At 42.0% G+C, this 25,966-nt stretch overlaps 1 protein-coding gene across 4 annotated transcripts in view; it reads right to left on the bottom strand.

Annotated features, from left to right (window-relative positions):
* KAT2B (lysine acetyltransferase 2B) overlaps window positions 1-25,966 on the bottom strand; it is a 116,976-nt gene that overhangs the window by 20,340 nt on the left and 70,670 nt on the right. For all 4 annotated transcript variants that reach the window (XR_013277547.1, XM_077491407.1, XM_077491408.1 and 1 more), the window contains exons 9-13: window positions 22,381-22,517; window positions 19,800-20,008; window positions 17,595-17,721; window positions 8,615-8,725; window positions 4,771-4,914 (exon numbers count right to left, since the gene is read on the bottom strand). Coding sequence is in view for 3 of the 4 variants with exons in the window: in XM_077491407.1 (XP_077347533.1) it covers window positions 4,771-4,914; window positions 8,615-8,725; window positions 17,595-17,721; window positions 19,800-20,008; window positions 22,381-22,517 (728 nt within the window). In the remaining variant the exon portion in view is untranslated. The remainder of the gene's footprint in view (window positions 1-4,770; window positions 4,915-8,614; window positions 8,726-17,594; window positions 17,722-19,799; window positions 20,009-22,380; window positions 22,518-25,966) is intronic.

The following is a 25,966-nucleotide window of genomic DNA, read 5'->3' as shown; positions in this document are numbered from 1 at the left end:
TAAGTGAAAAAAGAGCGAAAATTTAGAAAAAAACAACACTTTTTTTTTTTAGTTTCTATGATAAAATTTTGTAAATAAATAATTTTTGTTCATAAATTTGGGCCAAAATTTATATGGCTACATCTCTTTGGTAAAAAATAAATCAAATTAGTGGATATTATTTAGTCTCTTTGAAAGTTATAGAGTCTACAAGCTATGGTGCAAATCATTGAAAATTGATCACATCTGATGACGGCCTATCTTATTTTTGAGGCTCTGAAATGATGGGCTGTGACAGGTACTCAGATGGGCTGTGACAGGTACTCAGGTACTCAGATGGGCTGTGACAGGTACTCGGGTACTCAGATGGGATGTGACAGGTACTCAGGTACTCGGGTACTCAGGTACTCAGATGGGCTGGGACAGGTACTCGGGTACTGAGATGGGCTGATAGGTGCTCAGGTACTCGGATACTCAGATGGACTGTGACAGGTACTCAGGTACTCAGATGGGCTGTGACAGGTACTTGGGTACTCAGATGGGCTGACAGGTACTCGGGTACTCAGATGGCCTGACAGGTACTCGGGTGGGATGGGACAGGTACTCAGGTACTCGGGTACTCAGATGGGCTGGGACAGGTACTCGGGTACTCAGATGGGCTGGAACAGGTACTCGGGTACTCAGATGGGCTGACAGGTGCTCAGGTACTCGGATACTCAGATGGACTGTGACAGGTACTCAGATGGGCTGTGAGAGGTACTTGGGTACTCAGATGGGCTGGCAGGTACTCAGGTATTCCGATGGGCTGGCAGGTACCTGGGTACTCAGATGGGCTGACAGGTACTCAGGTACTCGGGTACTCAGATGGACTAGGACAGGTACTCGGGTACTCAGATGGGCTGGGACAGGTACTCGGATACTCAGATGGGCTGGGACAGGTACTCGGGTACACAGATGGGCTGGGACAGGTACTCGGGTACATAGATGAGCTGGGACAGGTACTCAGGTACTCGGGTACTCAGATGGGCTGACAGGTACTCGGGTATTCAGATGGGCTGTGATGGGTGATGACAGGTACTTTGATGGGTGGTGACAGGTCCTCTTTATTGGGGGGGGGGGTAATTAGTGTGGTTGGTGTGTACACTGAGCGGTAACGAGATGTTACCGCAATCTCCTCCTCACACACGATCAGTGTGTGAGGAGGAGAACCCGGTAACATCTCGTTACCACGGTTTGTTTACATTCTGTGACCGGTTGTGATTGGACACAGCCAATCACGTGGTAAAGAGCCAATTTCATTGGCTCTTTACTGTGATCGGGGGTTGGGCTGTGTCAGGGTGACAAGCCGCATCCCCGATCGGCGCTCTGCACGCGCCCTAGGCGCGTGCACGAGCCCTATAACGGCACAGTACATGTGACCGGCTGTGATTGGACACGGCCAGTCCCATGTATCGGGGGGGTCGACGGGGAGGAAAATCCCACAGTTCGGGGATGGGCTGTGTCCGAGGGACACAGCTCATCCACGATCGCCGTGCTGCGGGCCCCCAGGGGCCTGCAGGAGCGGCGAAATACCGAGGCCGTCATATGACGCCCACCCAGGATGGGAAATCCCATCTGTGGCCGCCATATGACTATGGCCGGGTATTGAAGTGGTTAAATCTGTTCTCTGTTAACAATGGAAGTGCTTCCTGTCATGTGTCATAAGGAAACACTGCAGTTTTGGTTACTGAAGCCCCCCGATTCCCTTGCGAAAACTGAGGAGAAGAATAAACTCAATACCTTTGCCATCTCCCCATCCTTTGTAACCAGATGTCCTTCCTCATTCTTTATGGGGCCAATATGGTATGTCCTCCTTTTTTACTGTTTACCTACCTTAAAGAATTTCTTAGGATTTTTTTGCTCTCTGTGTCTTTCGTGTTCTATCTTAGCCTCCCTAATTGCACCCTTACATTTCTTGTTGCATTCTTTGTAAAGTTGGAATGCTGATGATGATCCCTCAACCTTGTATTTTTTGATGGCCCTCTCCTTTGCTTTCATATTCATTTTTACATTGGAGTTAAGCTATCCAGGACTTTTGTTCACTCTTTTCAATTTATTACCCAATGGTATGCATTGGCTAATGCCCTTATTTAATATGGTCTTAAAGCGAGCCCATTTCTCTTCCATGTTATTTGTTCCTAAGATTTTATCCCAAGTCATGCCTTCTAGCAAGGTTCATAGTTTAGGGAAGTTGGCTCTTTTGAAATTCAGTGTCTTTGTTTCCTATTTGTGTGATTTATACTGAAGCTAATTGACCTGTGATCGCTATTTCCTAAATTGGCCCATATTTCCACATCCGTGATCAGATCTGCATTGTTGGTAATCAGTAGATCCATTAATGCTTTATTTCTAGTTGGTGCATCTACCATCTGAACCATGAACTTGTCCTGCAAAACATTTAGGAACTGGCAAACCTTAGATGAATGCGCGGTTCCCCCAGCCTATTCTATGTCTGGATAATTAAAATCCCCCATTATGATAACACTTCCCATCCTTGCTGCTAATCCAACTTGTGATAGGAGATCAATCTCCCCCTTCTCCCTCAGAATAGGGGGCCTATAGCATACTCCCAGTATTTTCCCCTTAGCTTCATCCCTTTGGAGCTCTACCAATAAGTATTCCACCTCCTCCCTAGCTCCCTTAGTGATGTCATCTCTCACAGTCAGTTGTACATTATTCTTAATATAGAGGCATACCCTTCCCCCTTTTTTACCCTCTCTATCCCTGCAATAAAGGGTATACTCTTGAATGATTGCCAGACAATCATGGGAGCTGTTGAACCAGGTCTCTGAAATTCCCACAAAATCCAAATCCTCCTTGTACAACAGTATCTCTAGTTCACCCATCTTGTCTGCCAGGCTCCTGGCATTGGTGAACATGCCACGTAATTTAGGCCGGTCGCATATTATCCTCTTTTTGGGTGTTCTGAGATTGCAACTAGGACTTGTTACTATACTTACCTTGGGTTTGTTAACCTGAGTCTGATGAAATGAATAACTCTTCTAATGCAGCGAGTGCATTTTAACCCCTTTTTATTTCTTTTTACACTCAGAGGCAGGTACCCTCTTCTGTTTATTTTTAATGTGTGTTATAAGTACTCAAGACCTTGCTAGAGGAGCTACATTAATTTGCAGTGTTTTCAGAGCTTCACCCAAAAGGGGAAGATCCGCCTGTCTGCTCGCCCCTTCCGCTGCACATATCTGGCACCTTTTGGGGGGGGGGCAGGTACCTGTTTTTTACAGGTATTCGTTTCCACTTTTGGCTCAGTTTGCCGCTGCATAAACCCACCTTCGCCCACTGCCTACTAGAACACTTCACACGTCCCAGAAGACTGCGGACCATTCACAGAACTCTGCATGCTTTTTCACATGCGCAGTAGGAAACTGGCTGTGAAGCCGCACAGCTTCACTGCCAATTTCCCTTAGTCAAGATGGTGGTTCCAGCACCCTATTTAAGAATCAGCTTGGGTGAGGACACTGCTGGATGCCTGGACAGGTAAGTGCCCTAATATTAAAAGTCAGCAGCTACCGTATTTTTAACTGCTGATTTTAAATTTTTTGAGGGGGAGCCTGGAGCTCCTCTTTAAGAGACTTCCATAGATTGTTTCATCCAAGGCCCATCTATAATATGATATTTATCAACATAGCGACCATGTTTTGCCTTTTTTTAATGTAAAATAAAGACAAGAGGGTGGGGGCTCTCTGAAGTACCAAACACTCATGATAGCCCTTGGCTAGAGGAGATATACTTTCCATCTTTATCTTTTTCAGTTTTATGTATAGAATGGTTGAAAACCCCAGCAAGTTTTTTGCTGTCTATGTCCCATTAGGGAGATTTTCCTTCACTTCCTGTCTCAAAACACCATAGAAAGTAAGAGGAGATCTCTTCAAAGTAAAGGGACCTGATAGAGGTTATGACTCTTCTCACTCCATCCAAAGCTAAAAAAAAATAAGATCTTGTTATAAATATGCTTTAAAGTGGTTGTAAACCCTTACAAACCACTTTGACCTACAGGTAAGCCTAGATTAAGGCTTACCTGTAGGTCCAAGAAATATCTCCTAAACGGTGTAGGTTGATATTTACTAAAAGACCGTCACAGCTGTCTACGGCGCATGCGCCGTAGACAGCGGCGCGCAGGCGCACTATCACCGTTAGCAGCGGCATATGCCGTTAGTGGCGGCTCCCATGCGCATGCGCAGGAGTGAAGTCATCGCTGCTCCGGCGCTGTGAGTGGCCGGAGCAGCGATACCCGGAAGAAGATGGATGCTCCAGACTACAGGGGACAGCGGTGACATCGCTGGCTCCTGTGTCAGGTAAGTGACACATAATGGGCTACTATGCGATGCATAGTAGCCCATTATGCTTTACCTTTCCAGGGAGACAAAGAGGAAGTAAACCCATCAGGGTTTACTTCCTCTTTAATGTCCTTTGTTGGGGTCAAGGCACAAGTGCATTCAATTGTTACTGTAGCAGTGGCTGGTATTGCCTGTATTTTACAGAGTTCTATAGTTGTTTTTTTTTTGTTATTTGAGTATCTTTAAATGTATCCATATAAAAAGTCAATACATGTTTTAAGAGATGCAGAAGTGTAGAAAAACTCACATTTCATGTTAGTAAATTCAAACAAAGTCCCCTTATGCTATACAGAATATAGGATCTAGATGCCCACATCTCATTTTAGGCATGTCTTCCCTGGCATGCTCCAATGAAATCACTGATATGATTGGTTTAAAAGCAGTCATAGTACTTTACCTCCTTCTGTTTCTTTATGATGACTGAAAATTCAGTATATGGTATCCTGGGATTTAACTCGCATCCCATTAAAGTAGCTCCTTCATAATCCTTTATGTATCCAACATAACGTGCTTTAGGTACTTTAATGTCTTTAGAAAAACCCTAAAACATGTAAGAAAAAAAATCTTAGACTGAGATTGTATTTGCTTTGAGATTCAGCTACCTTTGTAAAGGCAAAGAAGGCTGGTCAGTTTGGTAATATTATGACTGTTGCACTTAACAAAAGTGTGTATGATACAAGTGAGTTAAAGTTTAGGGTAAAATAATACACAAGAAATTGGATTAGAGCTTTAATTTAAATCTCATCTCAGGTCAATAAAAACCCTTTCTTCTCCAGGTTCATCTACCTCTAACTGAAGATTCCAAATACTTACTTGAAACAGTGTGGGGGGAGGTCTCTTCTCTTTGATGTGGGTACTCGCTGCCTTGACTGCTAAAGTTGCCAATGACCTGGGTCTACATAGAGTCAGGTAAGTAATTATGGGGTTTGGAATCAATCCTAATGCCAAATTACTTACAGGGGGTAGAAAATGTAATCTTTTTTCCCCTAGAGTTACTTAAAGCAGTAAAGGACACAATTTCTCACTGGTAAGAGACTGTTGGACAACATTGAAAAACTTGAGAAAAATATGGGAATGCCATTGGACCTCTCCTGAAAAGGCTTCATTGCCCTGGAACATGTATCCAATTTAGACAATTCAGAGAAAAGGCAGACGTTCTTACCCATCTATACATGCTTGGGGTCAGGGACTTAAAATGGTTCTAAAGGCAGAAGTTTTTTACCTTAATACATTGTATGCATTAACCTCCCTGGCAGTATGATTAGTTCTGATTTTAGGTGCTGAAAGCGGTACAATTATTTTGCATGGAAATTTGGCGTTTTATATTGTAGGCCTGCAATTCTTAGGAATAACTCTCTTAAATCTGTTCAAACCAGAGTCTAGCAGACATCCTGGGTATGATAAAGTTTATAATATAATAAATAATGATAATAAATAATAATAAAAATTATTCAATAATGTAATCAAATCCAAAAACACTGACATTTTCTCATTTGCAGAATTGTCGCTGTCATTAGATTTAGTGTTTGATGACGAATTTCCCCACAAATCGCTATCGCTCAATTCTGCAAGTGATTATTATTTATTATCGCTGTTTTCTAGTTGGTCTAAAATTACTTTTGACATAAAGGGACACTTTTTGGTTGCTATGGACAATCTCCAAATTCCAGGCAGAAAAAACTGTATTTATAATATAAAAGTGCATGCAGGACACTGGACAGACCACTAGGGACAAAGGGGGTGTGTATTTTTTTTATACAGTACTGTAATCTGTAAGATTACAGTACTGTGTGTGTTTTGTGTGTTTTTACTTTATTGAATTTGGCGCCAATCTCTGCTCCTGTGCGCCGTAACGTCGCAGGGAACGGAGCTCGGCGACACTAGGGCACTGTGTGAATCAAGCGGAGGACAGCTCGATCAAGTAACTTTGCCCTGTATCCTCCCTGTATCCAGCGATGCAATCCTGAGTCTGGCTCGGGGTTACCGCTTGTGGTACTGAAATCCCAGCCCGAGCCAGACTCGGGATCACCGCTAGGGAGGTTAAAGGGGTTGTAAACCCTCACGGTTTTTCACCTCAATTAAGTGAAAAACCTCTTGTAGTGCACCCCTTTTACTTACCTGAGCATGATTGTTCCTGTGCCGGGGATGACCACATCCGATCCAGTCGGTGTCTCAGGTCCTGATTAGATTAATAGCAGCACAGCCATTGGCTCCCGCTACTGTCAATCAAATCCAATGACGCGGGAGCTTGGGGTGGAGCCAAGTCTTGCTGTCTGTGTCAATGTACACAGCAACAGGACACAAGAGCGTGCCCGCATGGGTGCCCCAAGGGAGAGAGCTTCTCCGACGGGGCCCTCAAGAAAAGGAAGAGCCTGGAGCACCGCTGAGGGAACCCAGAAGAGGAGGATCGGGCCCACACTGTGAAAAACCAACTGCACAAAGGTAGTAAGTATGACGTTTTTTTTTTTTTATTAAATAAAAAAGGAACCTTTAGTTATCCTTTAAGGTAAACAACCTTCTGCGTGCAGTCCACCCAGCCCCCTTCATAATTGCATGAGTCCTATTTTGATCCATCGATGTGCATGAGAGCAGCTGCACTTCCGGGTCTCCCTGTCCTCATTGGTTCTATCACATCCAGTGAGCCAATGAGGAGAGAGCAGGGGGCATGCTCTGTGTGTGAATGGACAATGTCAAATCACAGGAAAGTGTCTCAGTATCGAGAATACTCGAGTGCTCCCATAGCAAGAGGCTTGCTATTTGAGACACTCGGCAGGAGGGAGGAGCCAGGACCACCAGCAAGGGACCCAAAAAGAGGAGGATCAGGGCTGCTCTGTACAAAACCATTGCACAGAGCAGGTAAATATAACATGTTTGTTATTAAAAAAAATGAATGACAGCAAGGCAGCAAGCCTTCACGCCTTTCCAACGACAGGTTTTCTTGATTGAACCCTCAAATGATTTAACATTAATACTATTCAAAGTACGAATCTAGTTTTTCCAGAAACAGCTATCTGATCCTTATTCTAAATATGTACTTGAAAACATTCCCCTCCATTTTGACCAACAAAATATAGCAATTAATCAATAGATTATAAAGACCAAGTGATCATTATAGTAAAACTGTTCTTTGCGCATTCACACAAAAGAAAGTTCACTTTTAGGCTGCATTCACACCTGAGCGTTTTCAGCTCATAAAACGCCCGAAAAATTGTCTGAAAAATGCCCAACAAGCAAAATTCCATTAATTTGAGAGGCACCTGTTCACATCTGAGCGTTTTGTCCCCTGAAGCAAAACGCCTGAAAAATGCCCTAAGCTCAAAAAAGAACATGAGCTTCTTTGGGGCAGAATACAGGTGTTTTTCTGCCATTTACATTGGTGACCTGAACAAAATAGTGGCAAAAATGCAGCAAAATCGCTGGAAAAATGCGCTCAGGTGTGAATGCAGCCCTAATGTCTGCCTAACTTAACTAAACTACCCTTTTCTTTACTGCCACTGCTTTTGGTCACCTGCAACCTGAAGAATACCATGTACTTTCGGGTATGGGGGAGCATGTGACTTCCTCCTCTTTCTGCCACGTGACAGCCCTGGGTGCCTAAGCGGATAATTGCTAAGCAGCAACCTTGTCATGTGATCCTCTGAAAATGATATGTGCCTGGTTCCCATGCTAGCTTCAATTCGTTAAGTCACTGACCAAGAGTAACTACAGTATGTACAGTAGATAAGGACTTCTTACTTTTCTCTGACTTTCTTCATCTAAGAATTTGGAGACAGTGATTCACCCAAAAATAGGAAAGACAGTCTCTACAGCAGCCAAGCATCTAGAATGTTTAGAAGGAGGTCAGCAATGTCAGTCTCAAATATTTTTCGGGATAGATTTACTTTAAAAGGGGTATACATAGTATTTGAAGTTAACACATAGATTACATTATTATTTGAGTGTTTACCAAAATGTAATTTTTTTATTTGACTTTTACATCTTTAGGTGTTTGATTTTCTTCTTTTTTATGCAAGTGAATGTCTGTGAATGCATATCTATTGATAGTAAAGTAAAATGAAATATCTGACCGATTTGTGGCAGCATACATTTTAGGTGAAATAACAAAAAAAGTCTGTCTGCTTTTTTCTATCCTCTACCGAATAAGGCTTTGACTGAAATACTAACCAATCTCCAATTGTAAAAGAACAATATATGAATACATACATTTGTAATGAATGTTAATTTGCAGTAACTCATTGTACCTGTTTCTTGAAATAGCCTATTGCATATTCATCAGCGTAGGTGAGGAAATTCAATACATTATGTTTGATGTGATATTCCTTCAAATGATTCATTAAATGAGTGCCATAACCCTGCAAGATAAAACATGAAAATGACTTTTACCCGGCGAGTCTGCCCTTTGAAAATACAGTTATCTATAGCAATTACTATCTTTTCACTGTTACATAGTCTGCTTCTGCTTCTCTTATTTTTCTGCTGCAATAATCTGGACTTGGGTAAAGATGATTACAGACCAAGTCATATAAACATCTATGCTATTTCTTTTCTTTTAAGTGAATGCCTCGGCCAAAAAAATGAAAACACAACATGTGCAGCACACATCTAAAATACATGGACATATATTGAGGGTTATTTACTAGACATGGAGCATTCAGAATCGGGTGTAGCTGTGTATAGTAACCAATCAGCATCTAAATTCAGCTCGTTCAGTTACGCTTTGACAATAAAACCTGGAAGTTGATTGGTTAAAATACAGAGCTGCACCAGATCCGGTGTGCACCTGTTTTAGTAAATCTCCCCATTGTCTCTTTAAAAAAGCTGCAAGAACAAAAGAAAAATGCTGCAAGAACAAATACATTATCTGATGATCCTGAAGAAAATCCAGTAAGCTATTCATTTCCTGTAGTAAGCTGACAATGCTGCCCCTACTGCCCAGAAACCCCACGCTCAATTCTCCCTATTGGATTACAGAACTCCTCCTATCCCCGACCCTTCTGTCTTACTTCCCATACATACAGTATATTCAATTGTTTCCCTGCAAAACAAATTTTCTGCCATTCGCCTTCCCACACACTGTGCATGGGGCAACAGCTCCTGGGAGATGTAGCTCTGGGGGACATGCCTACGTGGCAAGGTGGATACAAATCAAGGATTTAAAAAAAAGGTAATTTTCTATTTCAGATACATTAATAATTTTGTTTATTCAGCATGAAATTGAGCTTAGTTATGTAGCATGAGGCTGCATATTTAGAAAAATTTACATTTTGGTCAACTCATTCAATGAATCCAAGCTGTGCAAGCTGAGATAACATGCACTGCGTTCGATGCATTCACACAATTTCACAGTAACCATTAGATAAAACAAAGTTCAAGAAAATTCCTTTGTTTTGCAAATCTATGTACACTACAAACTGTATGATTAAATTGGTTCTGATATCGTTTTACTAACCTGACAGCATATTATTCTAAATAGGAAACCTTAATTTTGTTTGCAAATATTAAATATTCTTATTACCAGCAAGAATGAGTCCTTCCATTTAAAGAGCACCTGTCATCTCAGATCCATCATGGCAGCGCCTGATAGCGGGCATCCACTCACCTGCTGCTGCCATGTCCCTCGCCTTTGTTGTGTCACTGCCGCATCCCCAGCCACCCCATTAAAGTGAATGAGACTTTCGGTGAGTCAACAGCGGGTCAGAGATGAAAGTTGCTCTTTAAAAATTATGACTTAAATCCAGTAGATTTAAATCAAGCCTTTTTACTAGTGATTTAAATCATGATTTAAATTGCGTTTTAAATCCACTTGATTTAAATCAAATCCACCCCGCTACTTGGAACTGGATCTTACTCCCCAGCATCTGCCCCTGCAACAGTTTTACAAGCCTTCTAATGACATCACTAAGAGTAATAAAAGCTCATTCTCGCTACAGGAAAAAGGTAAAATAAAAAGAATGCTTGGACCTGGTCCAGTGGAGGAAGGAGAGGTTTCAGAGTAATTGTCTACATATTTACGTAGAGGCCAAGCTGTCCAAAACAAGTTTCAGACCAAAGGCATGTAAAATATACCAAATACTTTCAATATATATTAAAGTGGTTGTATACCCTTACAACACACTTTGACCTACAGCTAAGCCTAGATTAAGGCTTACCTGTAGGTCCAAGAAATATCTCCCAAACCTACACGGTTTAGGATATATTTGCCGAAAGACAGGCACCGCTGTCTACGGCGCATTTGCCATAGACAGCGGCGCACAGGCGCACTGAGCGCGAATATGCCACGCGTGGCGGCTCCCGTGCACATGCGCGGGAGTGACGTCATTGCGGCTTCGCCAAATGACAGTGGCGGAGCAGCGAGACCCACAGAGAAGATGGATGTGCCGGATTACAGGGGACAGCGGTGACATCGCTGGCTCCTGTGTCAGGTAAGTGACACATAATGGACTATTATGCGATGCATAGTAGTCCATTATGCTTTACCTTTGCAGGGAATGAAAGAGGAAGTAAACTCATCAGCTGCATCTTCAGACGGTCCTTATTTCTGGACCGAGCAGTGCTCAGAGAAGGTGTACTGTGGGCCTAGTATGCGTGATGACACAACCCCAGAGAACCCCGAAAAACACCCTGGGCTCACAGCAAATAGGTTGGATGATGCTGGCTGTCATTCAACCCCAAAAAGACCTGTAATAGATGTTAGAGGGATAAGTCTGCAGAAGCGCTGGGGAAAGTTGAGTTTAACAGTGAAAGCTGCCTTTGTTTTTAAAAGTGCGGGGCAGCATATAAATTTTTTTTTTTAAATAAAGAGTTTCATTTTAACAACATACAGATAGCAGAATACAATATTTCTTGTGATAGTGGTCCTTTAGGCCTGGTTCACACTAGTGCAATTTCAGTTGCACAGAATCATGTGACAATGTAAATTACATTTTTTTAAATGGTGCCATTCACATCAATCCAACTCAGAGAAATTTTGGAAAGGGCCCTGTACTACTTGAGTGTGATTCCACTGCGAGTTTGGCCCCCTATAGAACATGGAAACCACATTCAAAACGCAACTAAGTCGCACTACATAATCGCCTGAAAATTGCGTCAAAATCTGATCGCAGTAGTGTGAACCTAGTCTTAAAGTGCACGTTTGGGCACAATCCATAGCCTACAGTGCAGGATTCTATAATTAATTTTGTTACTTAATCCTTAGAAAAAATATCAGTAAGAGGAAAAACATATGAGAAAAATGCCTTACAACAAACTTTCACCTACAGGTAAGCCTAGATTAAGGCTTACCTGTAGGTGCTGTAAGTATCTCCTAAACCTACATGGTTTAGGAGATATTTACGATTCCCCGTACGAGGATTTCTTCTGTGCATGCACTGACGTACTCTGCGCATGCACACTTTAGAAGGGTCATGGCATGCCATTTTCATTAAATGACATGCCGTGACTAGCGGCTCCCACACGCATGCGTGGAAGTGACGTCACGTGACTCCGGCCAGTCACAGAGCCCAGAGGGAAGATGGACGCTTCCAGCCGGCAAGGAAATTGGGGACATCGCTGGCTCCTGTGTCAGGTAAGTGACACATAATAGCCCATTATGCTTTGCCTTTGCAGGGAAACAAAGAAGAAGTAAACCCATCAGGGTTTACGTCCTCTTTAAGAGGGAAGTTTTCAGCTGTCAATGCCTTTAGCAGGGTAGTAAACAGATATTTTGGACACCACAGGGTTTTAAATTTTCAGTCATGCATGAAAATGCATGAGCCTGACTCTGCTTCCTCATTCAAGAACGATGTTCTTCTTGGATATACAGAATCCCCCTGTATAGTGAATTAAAGTGCTCTAATAATGTGCAAATGGCAGTTTGATCAATCCCTATATAAAAATAATGAGATGCATTTCATACATTTACATAATGTACTGTATACCTGTAGATAATGTGATGTAACAAAATCCATATTCTGTGTACTAAGATTCATACAAATAAAATAGTTAATTGTGTTAAAATATATGCTGCAATCAATAACAGTTCATTTTTTTCTGTGCAAGCAAAACAAAAATAAAGTGATTAGTGCAATCCACTTAAATGTGTACAACAATCCATAAGACACATCTAGTGCAATACATATCCAAGAGCCAAGTTCCAACTGAATTTCCATATACTGGCTGCCTGCCAGTGAAATGAAACTCACCAAAATTTAAGAGCCCTTTAAAGAGAATGTGAATTAAAAAAAGAAAAAGAAAAAGAAAAAAAACCTGTAAGACAAATGCATTATGAGCTAGTATGTATCGCATACTAGTTCATTATGAAATACTCACCTTAGAATGAAGCCCCCGCAGCAGCATCCGCACACCGCTGAAATGGCTGACATCTTCCCTGGAGTTTCTTCCGGGGTTTGTGGGCACCAGCGCTGTGAGTGGAATGTGCGCATGAGCCGCCGTTCACGGCACAGGGCTTGGAAGGAACGACACCCATGGCCTTCAGAGAGCATACGCCAGCACTGTCACTGGCTGCATGTAATGTAAATATCTCCTAAATGTTACATGTTGATATACGTTTAGAAGATATTTACACTACCTATAGTTAAGCCTTATTAAAGGGCTTACCTATAGGTAAATGTCTGCAGAGGAAGTTACTTCCTCTTTAACCACTTCAGCCCAGGAAGATTTGGCTGCTCAATGACCAGGCCATTTTGCACTTGGAAGTGCAGTCGCTCTAAATCTAAGGGGTAGATCTGAAATGAGGGGAAGCTCTGCTGATTTTATCATCCAATCATGTGCAAGCTAAAATGCTGTTTTTTTTATTTTCCTTGCATGTCCCCCTCGGATCTACAGCAACTTCACTTCCAAGTGCACTTTCAGTGCAATTTCAAGTGCACTTGCAGTGCAAAGGGGATTTTCCTTTTGTAAACAACCCCCTATATCTTTAACTTTTTGCTACAATAAATATCCCAAATAATAATAATAAAAAAAAAAAATTATGTATATATATATATATATATATATATATATATATATATATATATATATATATACACACACACACGCATACTACACTTTTAGGTACACAGTGGGGTTTATTTACTAAGTGCTAGTTCACACCAGACGCAGTTCCGTTCAGTTTTGTGTGCTTTTTTTTCTGCACTAAAAAAATGCATGCACAGTGTTTTCGATGTATTCCAATGGCTCTAGTTCATACCAGACGCAGTCAGTTTACAGTCAGTTTCCGGTGCAGAAACTAACCTGAAAATGGATGCATGGTGTGAACTAGAGCCATTGGAATACATGGAAAACACTGTGCATGCATTTTTTGCAGAAAAAAGCATACAAAACTGCACGGAACTGCATGTGGTGTGAACTGGCCCTTAAGCTGGAAAGTGCAAAATCAGGCTCACTTCTGCATAGAAACCAATGAGCTTCTAACTCTAGATTGTTCAATAAAGCTTTGGTAATAAAACCTGGAAAATCATTGGTTTCTATGCAGAAGTGAGCCTGATTTTGCACTTTCCAGTTTTAGTAAATAAACCCCATTACCCCATTGTGTACTTAAACGTGGGGTATGCATGTATGAATATATATATTCTTTTTTTTTCCTCAGCTTAGGCCGATATGTATTCTACATATTTTTGGGCTAAAAAAAAAATCGCAATAAGCACATGTTGATTGTTTTTTTTTACTAGTAATGGCAGGGATCAGAGCTTTTTATCGGGACTGTGCAGCGGACACATCAGACACATTTTTGGGACCAGTGACAATTATACAGTGATCGGTGCTATAAAAATGCACTGATTACTGTATAAATGTCACTGGCAGGGAAGGAGTTAACACTAGGGGGCGATCAAGGGGTTGTATTCCCTAATGTGTGTTCTAACTGTGGGGGGATGGGACTGACTAGGAGGAGACAGAGATCGGTGTATATACATAGTATGAACACACAATCTGTCTCCTTGTCAGGGCTGGTCAGCCCTTCCTTCTCTGAGCTGGCCGCTCAGCTGTCAGCTAATTGCCAGCTCTCATCTATCTCCTACCAGCTGTTGTGGATCTGCTCGTCAGTCCTGCCTACTTAAAGATCTGCAGCTCACTTTATTCATGCCTTCGCCTTGGTCACATCACAAGAAACCATCTCCTGCAGTCCTGTTTAAAGCCTGGCTTTCCTGACATCCCTTCTGGCTCCTTACCCTGCTTGCTGTTCCTCTACTTGGATCCCTGACTTCTAGCTTGGCTAATTACCCATTCTGGTAGCTGAACTCTGGCTTGGCAGACTACCCGATCCGGTTATTGGCCTCTGGCTATGCTTTGACCATGCTTACTCTATTTACCTTTTTATTTTTATTAATAAACAAGTGTGATTTTACTGTACTTCTGTCTCGGTCTGGTTCATGGTTTCTGACACTCCTCTCCCCTGAAAGAACCCGGATCTGTGTGTTTACAGACACAGATCCCGATTCTCGCTCTGTCACGCTCGATCGCGGGTGCCCAGTGCTCATCGTGCCCGCCGGGCACATGCTTCGGCTCTGGCAGAAAGCTGCGGGCGCGCGCCCCCTAGTGGCCAAAAGGCAAAGCGAGGTGAGGTAACGTCGTTTTGCCCATCAACATACGTTTTTAGTAAGTAGACATGCGATTTGGGGGGGGGGGGGTTCCCCTACCCCATCTGTGTCCATGTTGATATATCTTAGACCATTTAGAGACTGTATATATTTTTCAATTACAGATACACCATGTGCTTGCTCCTGATGAGTAGTCCAATAGCAACGAAACGCGTACAGCTACCAGATGCCGTGTTTCACTCTTGTATCATATTTTCATGTTTTATGTTTCTTAACCATTATGATGGGACCAGCGAGGCCATAGGTCATGCAGGCATTACCTTGCAATCTATGTATGTACCTATACGCAATTGGTGGACTGTGCAATTTCTTCATGTTATGTCATGTGTTCCCAGTGTTATTATCACTTTTAACTGTTTCTAGAATGATATGTAACCTCTGTATATGATTTAGTAAACACTTTTTTATATATCCACCATTCTGCTGAATTGCTATCATGTGCTTCATGTAAAGTCCCATCCCCTTGTTGCTCTTCCTTGATCACATTGATAGGGATGGAAATACATGGCCTTACCAGGCCTTGTTTTCATACAAAGTCCCAAAACCTTTCCTCCCCCCCCCCCATAATATCCTTACCTGCACAGGCAATTTTTGGCAAAGGTAAATTATGCCTTTAAGCTAATAACTGACGCTAGCGTGCTTGGTTTGTATAAAAAAAAAACATTCCCCTTTGTCTTTCTCCTCCACAGGTCTCCACGCATAAAAGGCAGAACACAGAGGAGTCCTCATTGCATATGGGTACCCATGTGTCTTCCAATTGTGGGCACTGGTGCGCGGCCCCCAGGCCGCTCACTGGCATTATCTACCAGACACAGTGGAGGACAATTCAGGTACAGGTCCACTGTGATTGGTACTGGACCATGTGATTACTATGGTCAGTCACAGTGATAACTTTAGTGACACTGCACTGTTCTAGTAACAGTGATTTAAAAAAATTATTAAAATTATTAAAAAAATAAATAAATGATTTAGGCCTTATTCACACTCGCGGTGCTCTCTGAAGATTGATTTGCATCCAGATCACTCTTCTGAGAGCATGAAAACAGTTTTAACCCCCTAAATGCTGGACTAATGCACCGTGTGGTTCTGATGCAGTTACAGCATGGCCCCTGTGTGAGGGCTATGTTCACCCACAAGTGGATGCACAGATTTTCCGTGCATCCTGGTGCAGGCAGTTACATTCATATCTATAGGGACACAGTGGCTGCATGGACACAGCTCCCAATCTGACATCCTTGTAGGTGCAAGGCTCGAACACAGACAGACTGGAAGCAGCAGCTGTGTCTGTGCAGCCGCTGCAGTCCAATAAACATAAATTGGACTACCTGCATAGAGATGTACAGAACGCCTGTGCATTTTGATGGGAGTAAACATTGCACCTCGATGCACCTCGTGTTAATGAGGCCTAATAGTAATGTTCCTGACGCCTGCCACACCAGTGAGAATGTCACCAGACCAGTGTAGCCAGCAACAGTATCTCTGATCTCCACCACATCAGTACAGTGTGATCAGAGCCAGTGTAGCCAGTAAAAGCATTCCTGATCACCGCCACACCAGTGCAGTACTGCCTCTGTCTGCCTCCTGTACTGGCCTTGTTCTGTTTATTGACCATGTGGTTGCCCACTGCCTGAACTGATCTATCTGTGCATCCCTCTGGCTACATTCCTGTAAGATATCAGTCCCAGCCATTATCTGCAGACAACTGCACTCCTGGAACCACAGGAACTTGTTATTCTTCCTTTCCTCAGCCTTCTGTACTTCCTGGCCAGAGAACATGGCATTCCTGGAGGCAGCCACATACTTGTAGGCTAGGCTTGCTTGGCTTATAGGGACTGCTATGGGTGATGATACACTAGGCTATATTCCCTGAGCACTCATACAGAGGCAACCATTATAATACATTGTTTTTGATGCAGTGTCGGTTGATTTGCCTGATATACAAGATGCAATGTCCAGTACATAATTAGTCCAAAATTCAAGTACAGTGTTGCATGCTTGAGTAAAATTGAAAAAATGACCTGGGCAGGAAAAGGGGCGTACATGTATAGTCTTGAAGTGGTTAAAATAGCATAAAACAAATGCAATGCACTTACAATAGTTGGTGCCCAGCCCAGCACTTTGGATCACTAGCTTAATCATACATAGAAGACCACGCACCACTAGCATTTTCTACTTCTCTGCATGCATGCACTCTACTAGTGTGGAATGATGCCTTACTCCACAGAGTGTATTTAGTCTTCCAAGAAGTAATCAGGATCAGTAAAGGTACAATGCATTCGCACAGATATATATACTGACATTAACCTTTTATGCAACTAACCATCCTGTTACCCTACTTGGCTCTACTGACATTAACTGTATATTGAATAAGAACATAATTAGGATCCAAGAGATATAATTTACAGCAGCTGGGAATTTATTGGTGTAAGGTATGGTGGATACTAGTAGAAATTGTTAGTCGTTCAATTATGAGCATTATAAACAGAAGTTCAAGAAAAAGTTGCGATTCAGAACAGGGAAAGTTTTACAAAAAGAAATACCCACTGTACATTTACTGAACATTCATCCTTCTGGATTAAAGGAGCAGGGTTTTTTATTTTTTTTAATGCTGATATTGATTTCTCACCTTTACTTGCTCATTTGAAGTCACAGCACAGAAGACTATCTCTGTGAATCCTTGGCTTGGAAACATTCGAAAGCAGATACCCCCAATGACACGTCCATCCTTGATAAGAGCAAGTGTTTTATGTTTCCTAAAAACAGAAATGTTCTTAGAAACATCAATTGCTCAGACTGTAGCACCACAACTCCTAAAAACATAAGGGAAAATTAGCTTTAAGAATGGTGCATTTATTTATACCATAATTTTTAGTGATCTATATCAATTTCCAAAAACCCTTTATGATGCTCTACACCTCAGAGGGGTTTTGTTTAAGCTTTAAAGAAATCTTTAGAGAGGTATTTTAGCAAAAGATGCAGCGTAATTCATTCACAGAGTTCTGTGAATGAGAAAACAACTATTGCGGCTTTCCCGGCTTGTAGTTCTCAATGAACTACCAGGACATTGATGAGCGCTCTAGGTTGTTCACTGATGCAACCTATCAGTCAGTAACTGCCTGCCTGTACGAGGTAGGGGCCTGAGATTGCTCCAATGATCTGCTGATCGTGGTTGCAAAGCTTTACAGGCTCATGATAAAATAAAAATGAATGCACATTTTTAAACCTTCAAAAAGATGTGCATTTATTATTTTTTTGAGAAAGGTGATCCTTCAAATACTACTATTCTTTCCTATTTTTTGCTCTCAGGACGGCTCCCTATATGTGATCCTCATGATCAGTTTTCCTTTCTGGCGCTAGTTACCATCTTTGACATCTGCTGCTTTTGTGGCCCATTGCTCCCATTGGTATTTGATATCTCCTCCATTGTTGAGTATAATGCGGTAGGGCAGAATCTGGAGATGATTGCTATCTCACCTGCAGTATATGCTTGTGATATTATGCATGCTGTGAGTATTTGAAATGTTGATGCATACAATATTTTACCTGTATTGATATTATTTTGAAACTGCTTACTGGCATATTATCCCTATACAATTTAAGAGAACTGTAATATGCTCTGAAACTTCCCTGAAGAAGAAATTACAATACATTTCAAAACATGTTGGGACCTCTGAACACCGGACTGTCTGGTATGGCCTCCTACTACATGAGACCGACCAGGTGATCCAGAACATGAGCAATGCTTCAATTGTGTGGTATCACATTTGCATGTTGTAACCATGTTATGGGTATATACTATCACTATTTTCTGATATATTAATAAACTTTAGATTTGTATACACATTGTATGTACTACCTTTTTTGTACCTCTGTTATCTAGTTGACTACTGCCTTTAAAGTCCCCTTGGGGCCTTCTCTTTGATTTCTTCTTAAATACTATTGACTGCCCAATTTCACTCTTTTCCGGACCTCAGCATCTGCACCTGCTATTAATGAGCTGCAATTGGTCATTGCCAGAAATCAAGTGTGGCAGCATATAATATAGGGATAGGCACAGGGAGCTTATTATGTTTAGATTTTATATGTTAGGATTTTATATTTTCAATGCACAACTTCATTAGCTGAGTTGAACAAGTGTGAGGGTGGATACTTGAATAGCCTAGATAGGACTTCATCAAATAGGTAGATGACTGATTTATACAGAATGGCAGAGTTTTATTAAGAAATATAATTATTATTATTTTTCTCACTGGAGAAACCCATACAAATGAAATGATTTACTGCATTACAGTCCAGGTTTAACAAGAGCAGAACGGCTTTTTCAAGCATATTCATGCATCTTTTCCTCACCTGGCACACATTTTTCTTTGATCGGGATAGGACTAACACACTGAATAGATGCTCTTCACAAGGAAAACACATGCCTTTGATGGATGGCATCTTAAATATTTTTTTATTTCTAATCAGTGCTCAAAGAGTAGTGCATCTGAAATCTCAAGTTGTTAATTTCAGCATGGGGTTCTGCATTAAATCAGGTGCTACTGAAGCTTTGTACAAAAACAAAAGCACAATTGCTGGCGTGGAATATAAATTAATAACTGCAGGTCACTTCATTTAACAATGTAGCACACAAACACATATCTGAACAGTACATAATACAATAGCATAAGGGTCTTGCATTTGAAAACTTCTATTGAAACGATCACCAATAGGGAACATCACTAACTAAACACTCATGATCAACACTCATTTTACTATAATGAAATATTAGCAGAAAGGAACCCAGAAGATAGCAAAAAAAGATATATTTACACATGCATAAATAACTCACGGATCAAAGACAAGGCGGGTGATATATTCCTTTGGCATTCTTGGTAGCTGATGTGAGAAGACGTTTTGTAAGCCAACAAGCCAAATCATGATCTTTTTATTGGGTTTTTGGTTAAGTGAATTCCCAACAACATGAAACTCAATCACACCTCTGCGCTCTTCCAGCCTGGCTGCCTCATCTCTCGCAGAAATAGCAGACAGAAAGCTGGTCTTTAAAAATATGAAATGGAACGGAAATAATGAATAAATAACAGCTGAGTAAATGGTTTTAAACTTTTTTTTAAAAAAAGGAGAAGTTTAGTACTGTATATTATAGTTTATGTAAACCTAATTTCAAGTCTGTGGATTTATTAAAATAATCAATGATGATCCAACCATTGGGGTCCTTGTAAAGGCACCTCCTGGTATAGAGTGGTAACATTCTGTTCCTGTTTACCTGTTGTCACACTGTTACAATGGCTTTTAATGGAGTGGCTGTTTCAACAGACATTACCCTGGTATGGTTCACTGTTATCCCCACAACACATATTACCCAGACATGATGCATTGTTATCCTCATCAAGAAACCCACCCAGAGAAATGCCTTGTAGCTATTGCTGAATTGCATGTATGTAAACAGGGAATTGTTACAAAAAGACTGCAGAAGATCAGCAGCACTGAGGTGCAATAAGGTATGAGAAAAAATGTGGAAACGTATATTATGAGATAAATGGCACTGTATATGATACACAATGCTTTGGCAAAAAAAAAAATGCTATGTAGTTTATGTTTACTTTAAATCCTTAAAACACAAACTTAAAACATTAGATAAATTAGGGTTGGCTTAAAGTGGAACTTTACTCACCTTGAATCCAGCGATGCGCCATCCTCGAAATTCACTTCCAGCCACTGACATCTTCGAGGCCGCCGGCTTCTGGGTCTCAATTGCCACCCGCTGTCACTGGCTGAGCCGAGATGATGTCACTGTGCGGCAGTTCTTCAGATTTGGCTTTGCTCTTCTACATTAAAAATTTTATCTGTCCACCTATTTTCATTTTGGAGCCTAAAGTTCCACTTCAAGTCAAATCTAACAGGCAAATAATTTTAAGAAGCTAGGGAATATGCTTCCATTAAAAATGAACACCATCATTTAATGGTTTTGACATATACTGCAGACGTGGGAAAGATACATTTGAACATTTTCATCAAGGCATTTTAATAGCCTTGTTTCTATGTATAGTATAGTTTGCCTTTATATTAGTGCTGCGGAAATTAACGATTAAATCCTTGATTAATCGTTCATTTTTTTGATCAATCAAAATTCTTTTGATCGGTACTCACCTCTTTGTCGGCTACTGGGTCTTCAGGGAGTTCGGTCGGAGATCTGGTGATGTCACGGACATCGGCGTCCCAAGACACCTCCCCCCTTCCCCAAGTGCCTCCGTCTGCTAATGAAGGGAAGGGGGGAGGAGTTCCGGTGATGTTGATGTCTCTGACGTCACCGGACAGCCTGGACAGTGATGGTAAATATGGATGTGGTTAACTGGAATCATTCAGTGAGCTAAGTGTAGGCAAATTTTTTGATAACCTCCATTTTTAACATTGTCGTCCTTAGAGGCTGATAAGCTGTGATATTTTTGCTGTGTGGATCGGCATCTGCTGTTGCCATGACGGCGGTGCTTGCTTTTGATTGACGTGTGATGTACTAGCCATGCCCCCCTATGTCCGGCTTCGGCCATTGCCATAACAGCGGTGCTATTTAAATACTAAAATTAAATACTAGCCTACTATAAAGCGACTGACAGTCACTATACTAGATACGTTTTATAATTAAAAGTTAAACTAACTTTCTACATTTATCTTAGAGTTTGATAAAAAAACTTACGTCAGTGCTACACTTTGAATTTAAAACGTATTTGTGTGAACTGTGAAGTTAAGTCATGGATTGTGGAAAAGAATGTGTCGGGTGATTGTATATAGTGTATACCACATTTACCACTAACCAATGCAGAGTTGCAATGCAAGAAGATCAGCTAAAAGTAGTTGGATCTGTATGTGCATTATAATTAATCAAAATTAGTCGATTAATCGAATAAAAAAAAAAACACGGAAATTTGAATCAGTAACAGCCCTACTTTTTATATATGAACATTGTGTGACTATACTGGATCATTACATATGCAGGTTTTGTTTCCCGGTTGTGTTTGCCAATTATCTCATGGCGATTTTAGAAGTCAGGTTTTGTCTTTATGGAAAAAAATGAACTAATAATGTAGATTCTAATTACATAAAACACTGAAAATGTTCCTAGTAGCCAGAGGCCAAATGGCTAGTCACATATTGGACCTCAGGCGGGGGGGGGGTGGAGCCCCCCTGTCAGAACACAATAATGTAATAACACTTGCCTACCGATTTATCTAAAGTGTGAGAGCTTTAATGTCAGGCTAACTTTAACAAATAATACATAAAAATTTCAAGAAAAGTTCATTAACTACCTGACTTGGATTTTTCTGTTAATTCATCATTAGCATAAACAGAACATGATAAGGAAAGGTTATAAAACAATTTTTCATGGTAATCATATATTGTTAATGCAGACTTACCTCAGGGCCCAGCATGGCAGCAGGATCAGTGATAGTAGACATTACTTCATTGATCAGTTCAATAGGAATGTCTCCTACTGCTCTGGGTCTTTTGGATTCTTCTGCAGAATAAGGTTCACTACTTTTCCTTTTGTCACCTGAAAGAAAGTGATTTATTTTAGTGATTTAGAGTGAATACGCTGTGTAAAATCTACATAAAAACATGCAATGATTTGTAATTCTCATAAACCCATATTTTGTTCGGAATATAAAATATATCAAACGTATAAACTGAGAAAATGTACCATTTTAAGAAAAAAAATAAGATCATTTTGCAAGTGACAGCAGCAACACATTTTAACCACTTCCAGGCCTATTCTGGTACTCCTCTCCTACATGTAAAAATCATATTTTTTTTGCTAAAAAAATACTCAGATCCCACAAACATTATATATGTTTTTTAGCAGACACCGTAGAAAATAAAATAGCGGTCGTTGCAACTTTTTTTTTGTCGCACGGTATTTGCACAACAATTTTTCAAATGCGTTTTTATTGGGAAAAATGAATTCATGAATTAAAAAATAACAAAACAGTAAAGTTAGCCCAATTTTTTTGTATAATGTGAAAGATGAAGTTACACGGAGTAAATATATACCCAACATGTCACGTTTTAAAATTGCGCACACTCATGGAATGGCGCCAAACTTCGGTACTTACAAACCTCCATAGGTATCGCTTTAATTTCTTTTTACAGGTTACCAGTTTTGAGTAAGAGAGGAGGTCTAGTACTAAAATAATTTCTCTCTATCTAACGCATGCGTGTTCTCTTCACAGGTGACACTAAGTTTTCACTGTACAGGGCAGATGGCAGACAGTGTGTATGGCGTCGTGTGGGTGAGCGGCTTGTTGATGTCAACGTTGTGGATTGAGTGGCCCATGGTAACAGTGGGGTTATGGGATGGGCAGGCTTATGCTATGGACAATGAACACATGTGCATATGAATGCGCAGAGATACCGTGATGAGATCCTGAGGCCCATTGTTGCGCCATTCATCCACGACCATCACCTCATGTTGCAGCGTGATAATGCACGGCCACATGTTGCAAGGATCTGTACACTATTCCTGGAAGCTGAAAACATCCCAGTTCTTGTATGGCCAGCATACTCACTGGTAGGGATGAGCTTCGTGTTCGAGTCGAACATACGTTCGACTCGAACATCGGCTGTTCGCCCGTTCGGCGAATTCCGAACGTTATGAACCGTTCGCGCCAAATTCGTGTGGCGCTCACGGCCCACAATGCACTGCGATGGCGCAGTGCATTGCTGGCTCATGATTGGCCAAGCATGCACTGTGACCCCGCATGCTTGGCCAATCACAGCGCCGGCAGCGAGGAGAGCCATGATTGGCCACAGGCAGGATGCCTGTGGCCAATCATAGCTCAGGCTGTGTAGTACACGCCCCACACTATATAAGGCCGCCAGCGCGGCGGCCTTGTGTAGTGTGTTGGCATCTGTAGCAGTTAGTGGGTGTTCTGTGTACCTTCAACACAGTATACACCGATCGTTATCGGCCGATTTTTCGTTCTTGTTCTTCTGTAGTGGTTGTTGTCTGCGTGCCCTGACCGCAGTATACACCGCTATATTCACCTCTATATCTAGTGATATATCTATCTTTTATACCGTATATACTCGAGTATAGGCCGACCCGAGTATAAGCCGAGGCCCCCAATTTACCCCCAAAAAACTGGGAAACCTATTGACTCGTGTATAAGCCGAGGGTGAGATATGCCTGTCCATCCCTGTGTGTGTGTCCATCCATCCATCCATCCCTGTGTGTGTGTGTGTCCATCCATCCCTGTGTGTGTGTGTGTCCATCCATCCATCCATCCATCCCTGTGTGTGTGTCCATCCATCCATCCATCCCTGTGTGTGTGTGTGTCCATCCATCCATCCATCCCTGTGTGTGTGTCCATCCATCCATCCATCCCTGTGTGTGTCCATCCGTGTGTGTGTGTGTGTGTGTGTGTGTGTGTGTGTGGTGTGTGTGTGTGTGTGTGTGTGTGTGTGGCCTTGTGTGTCCAGCCTACCTGTGTCCCGAGCCTCCGTCCGGTCCCGAGCCTCCGTCCGGTCCCGTCCCGTCCCGAGCCTCCGTCCGGTCCCGTCCCGTCCCGAGCCTCCGTCCGGTCCCGTCCCGAGCCTCCGTCCGGTCCCGTCCCGTCCCGAGACTCCGTCCGGTCCCGTCCCGTCCCGAGCCGAGCCTCCGTCCGGTCCCGTCCCAGGATCACCGCTCTTCGTCGGCGCCCATTCCCCTGTTCAAATGCCGCGCCTCCCTGTCTGTGATAGGCGGAACACAATTTCCCAGCAGCCTGTGTTCCGCCTATCACGGACATCGTCTCATCCTCGTCCGTAGTACGAGGATGAGACGATGTCCGTGATAGGCGGAACACAGGCTGCTGGGAAATTCAGTGTTCCGCCTATCACAGGCGAAGGCGGAGCCGGAGGCGCGGCTTTTGAATTATAGAATGGCCGCTGTCTGTCTGCTCGACACGCTGATCGAGCAGGCAGACAGCGATGACTCGAGTATAAGCCGAGGGGGGCACTTTCAGCCTCAAAAAAGAGGCTGAAAATCTCGGCTTATACTCGAGTATATACGGTAATAGAGCTGTCAGTCAGTGTTAGGAGATTGTGCCTGCTGTCTGCATGCTCTGAACCCAGTATACACCGCTATATCCACCTATATTGCTAACTATCTTGCTCGTTTTAAATAGAGCTTTTAGTCAGTGTTAGGAGATTGTGCGTGCTGTCTGCGTGCTCTGAACGCAGTATACACCGCTATATCCACCTATATAGCTAAATATCTTGCTAGTTTTAAATAGAGCTTTCAGTCAGTGTTAGGAGATTGTGCGTGCTGTCTGCGTGCTCTGAACGCAGTATACACCGCTATATCCACCTATATAGCTAAATATCTTGCTCGTTTTAATTAGAGCTTGCAGTCAGCCGTAGGAGATTGTGCGTGCTGTCTGCGTGCTCTGAAAAAGATGGATGGCAAAACAAATTATACAGGGGTGATAACCCTTCCCTATGTTTTCCAAAAAGCTTAAAAATAGTTTTTTTGACTGGAGCTACACTTTAAAAATGTACCAGTTGAAAATTACAAACAGATTCAACTTAACACAACAAACCTACACAGTCCCTGTCTTGTTTGCACCGCCTGTATACTGCTGTTCTGAGTACATAGGGCCTGGGGGCCACACGCATTTCCTTTTTTTAATATGGGTACGGGGTTTCCCTTAATATGCGTACAAGACCCAAAGGGGCTGGTAATGGGCAGGGAGGGCTACCCATGGCATTTTTCTCAATGATTTTTAACCATATTGCAGGAACCAGATATAACATTAAAACCGCAAGCAGTTTTAAATGACGTTATTTCCGTTAAATGTCATTTTGTGCAGGGACTGTTCTAAACACGGGAAACACGTGGCACTTCACAAGCATACTACAGACACCCCCCAGGCGCGATATTTAAAGGAATATTTAACTTTTTTTTTTTCACTTTAATCGTCATTATAATCAGTGCTCCCGAAAAAACTGCAGTTTTTAAAAGTT

This window comes from Lithobates pipiens, unplaced genomic scaffold (genome assembly GCF_037356315.1).
Source record: "Lithobates pipiens isolate NorthernLeopardFrog02 unplaced genomic scaffold, aLitPip1_a1.2 Scaffold_19, whole genome shotgun sequence".
Lineage (NCBI taxonomy): Eukaryota > Metazoa > Chordata > Amphibia > Anura > Ranidae > Lithobates > Lithobates pipiens.
This window is presented reverse-complemented; position numbering and strand designations above follow the sequence as displayed.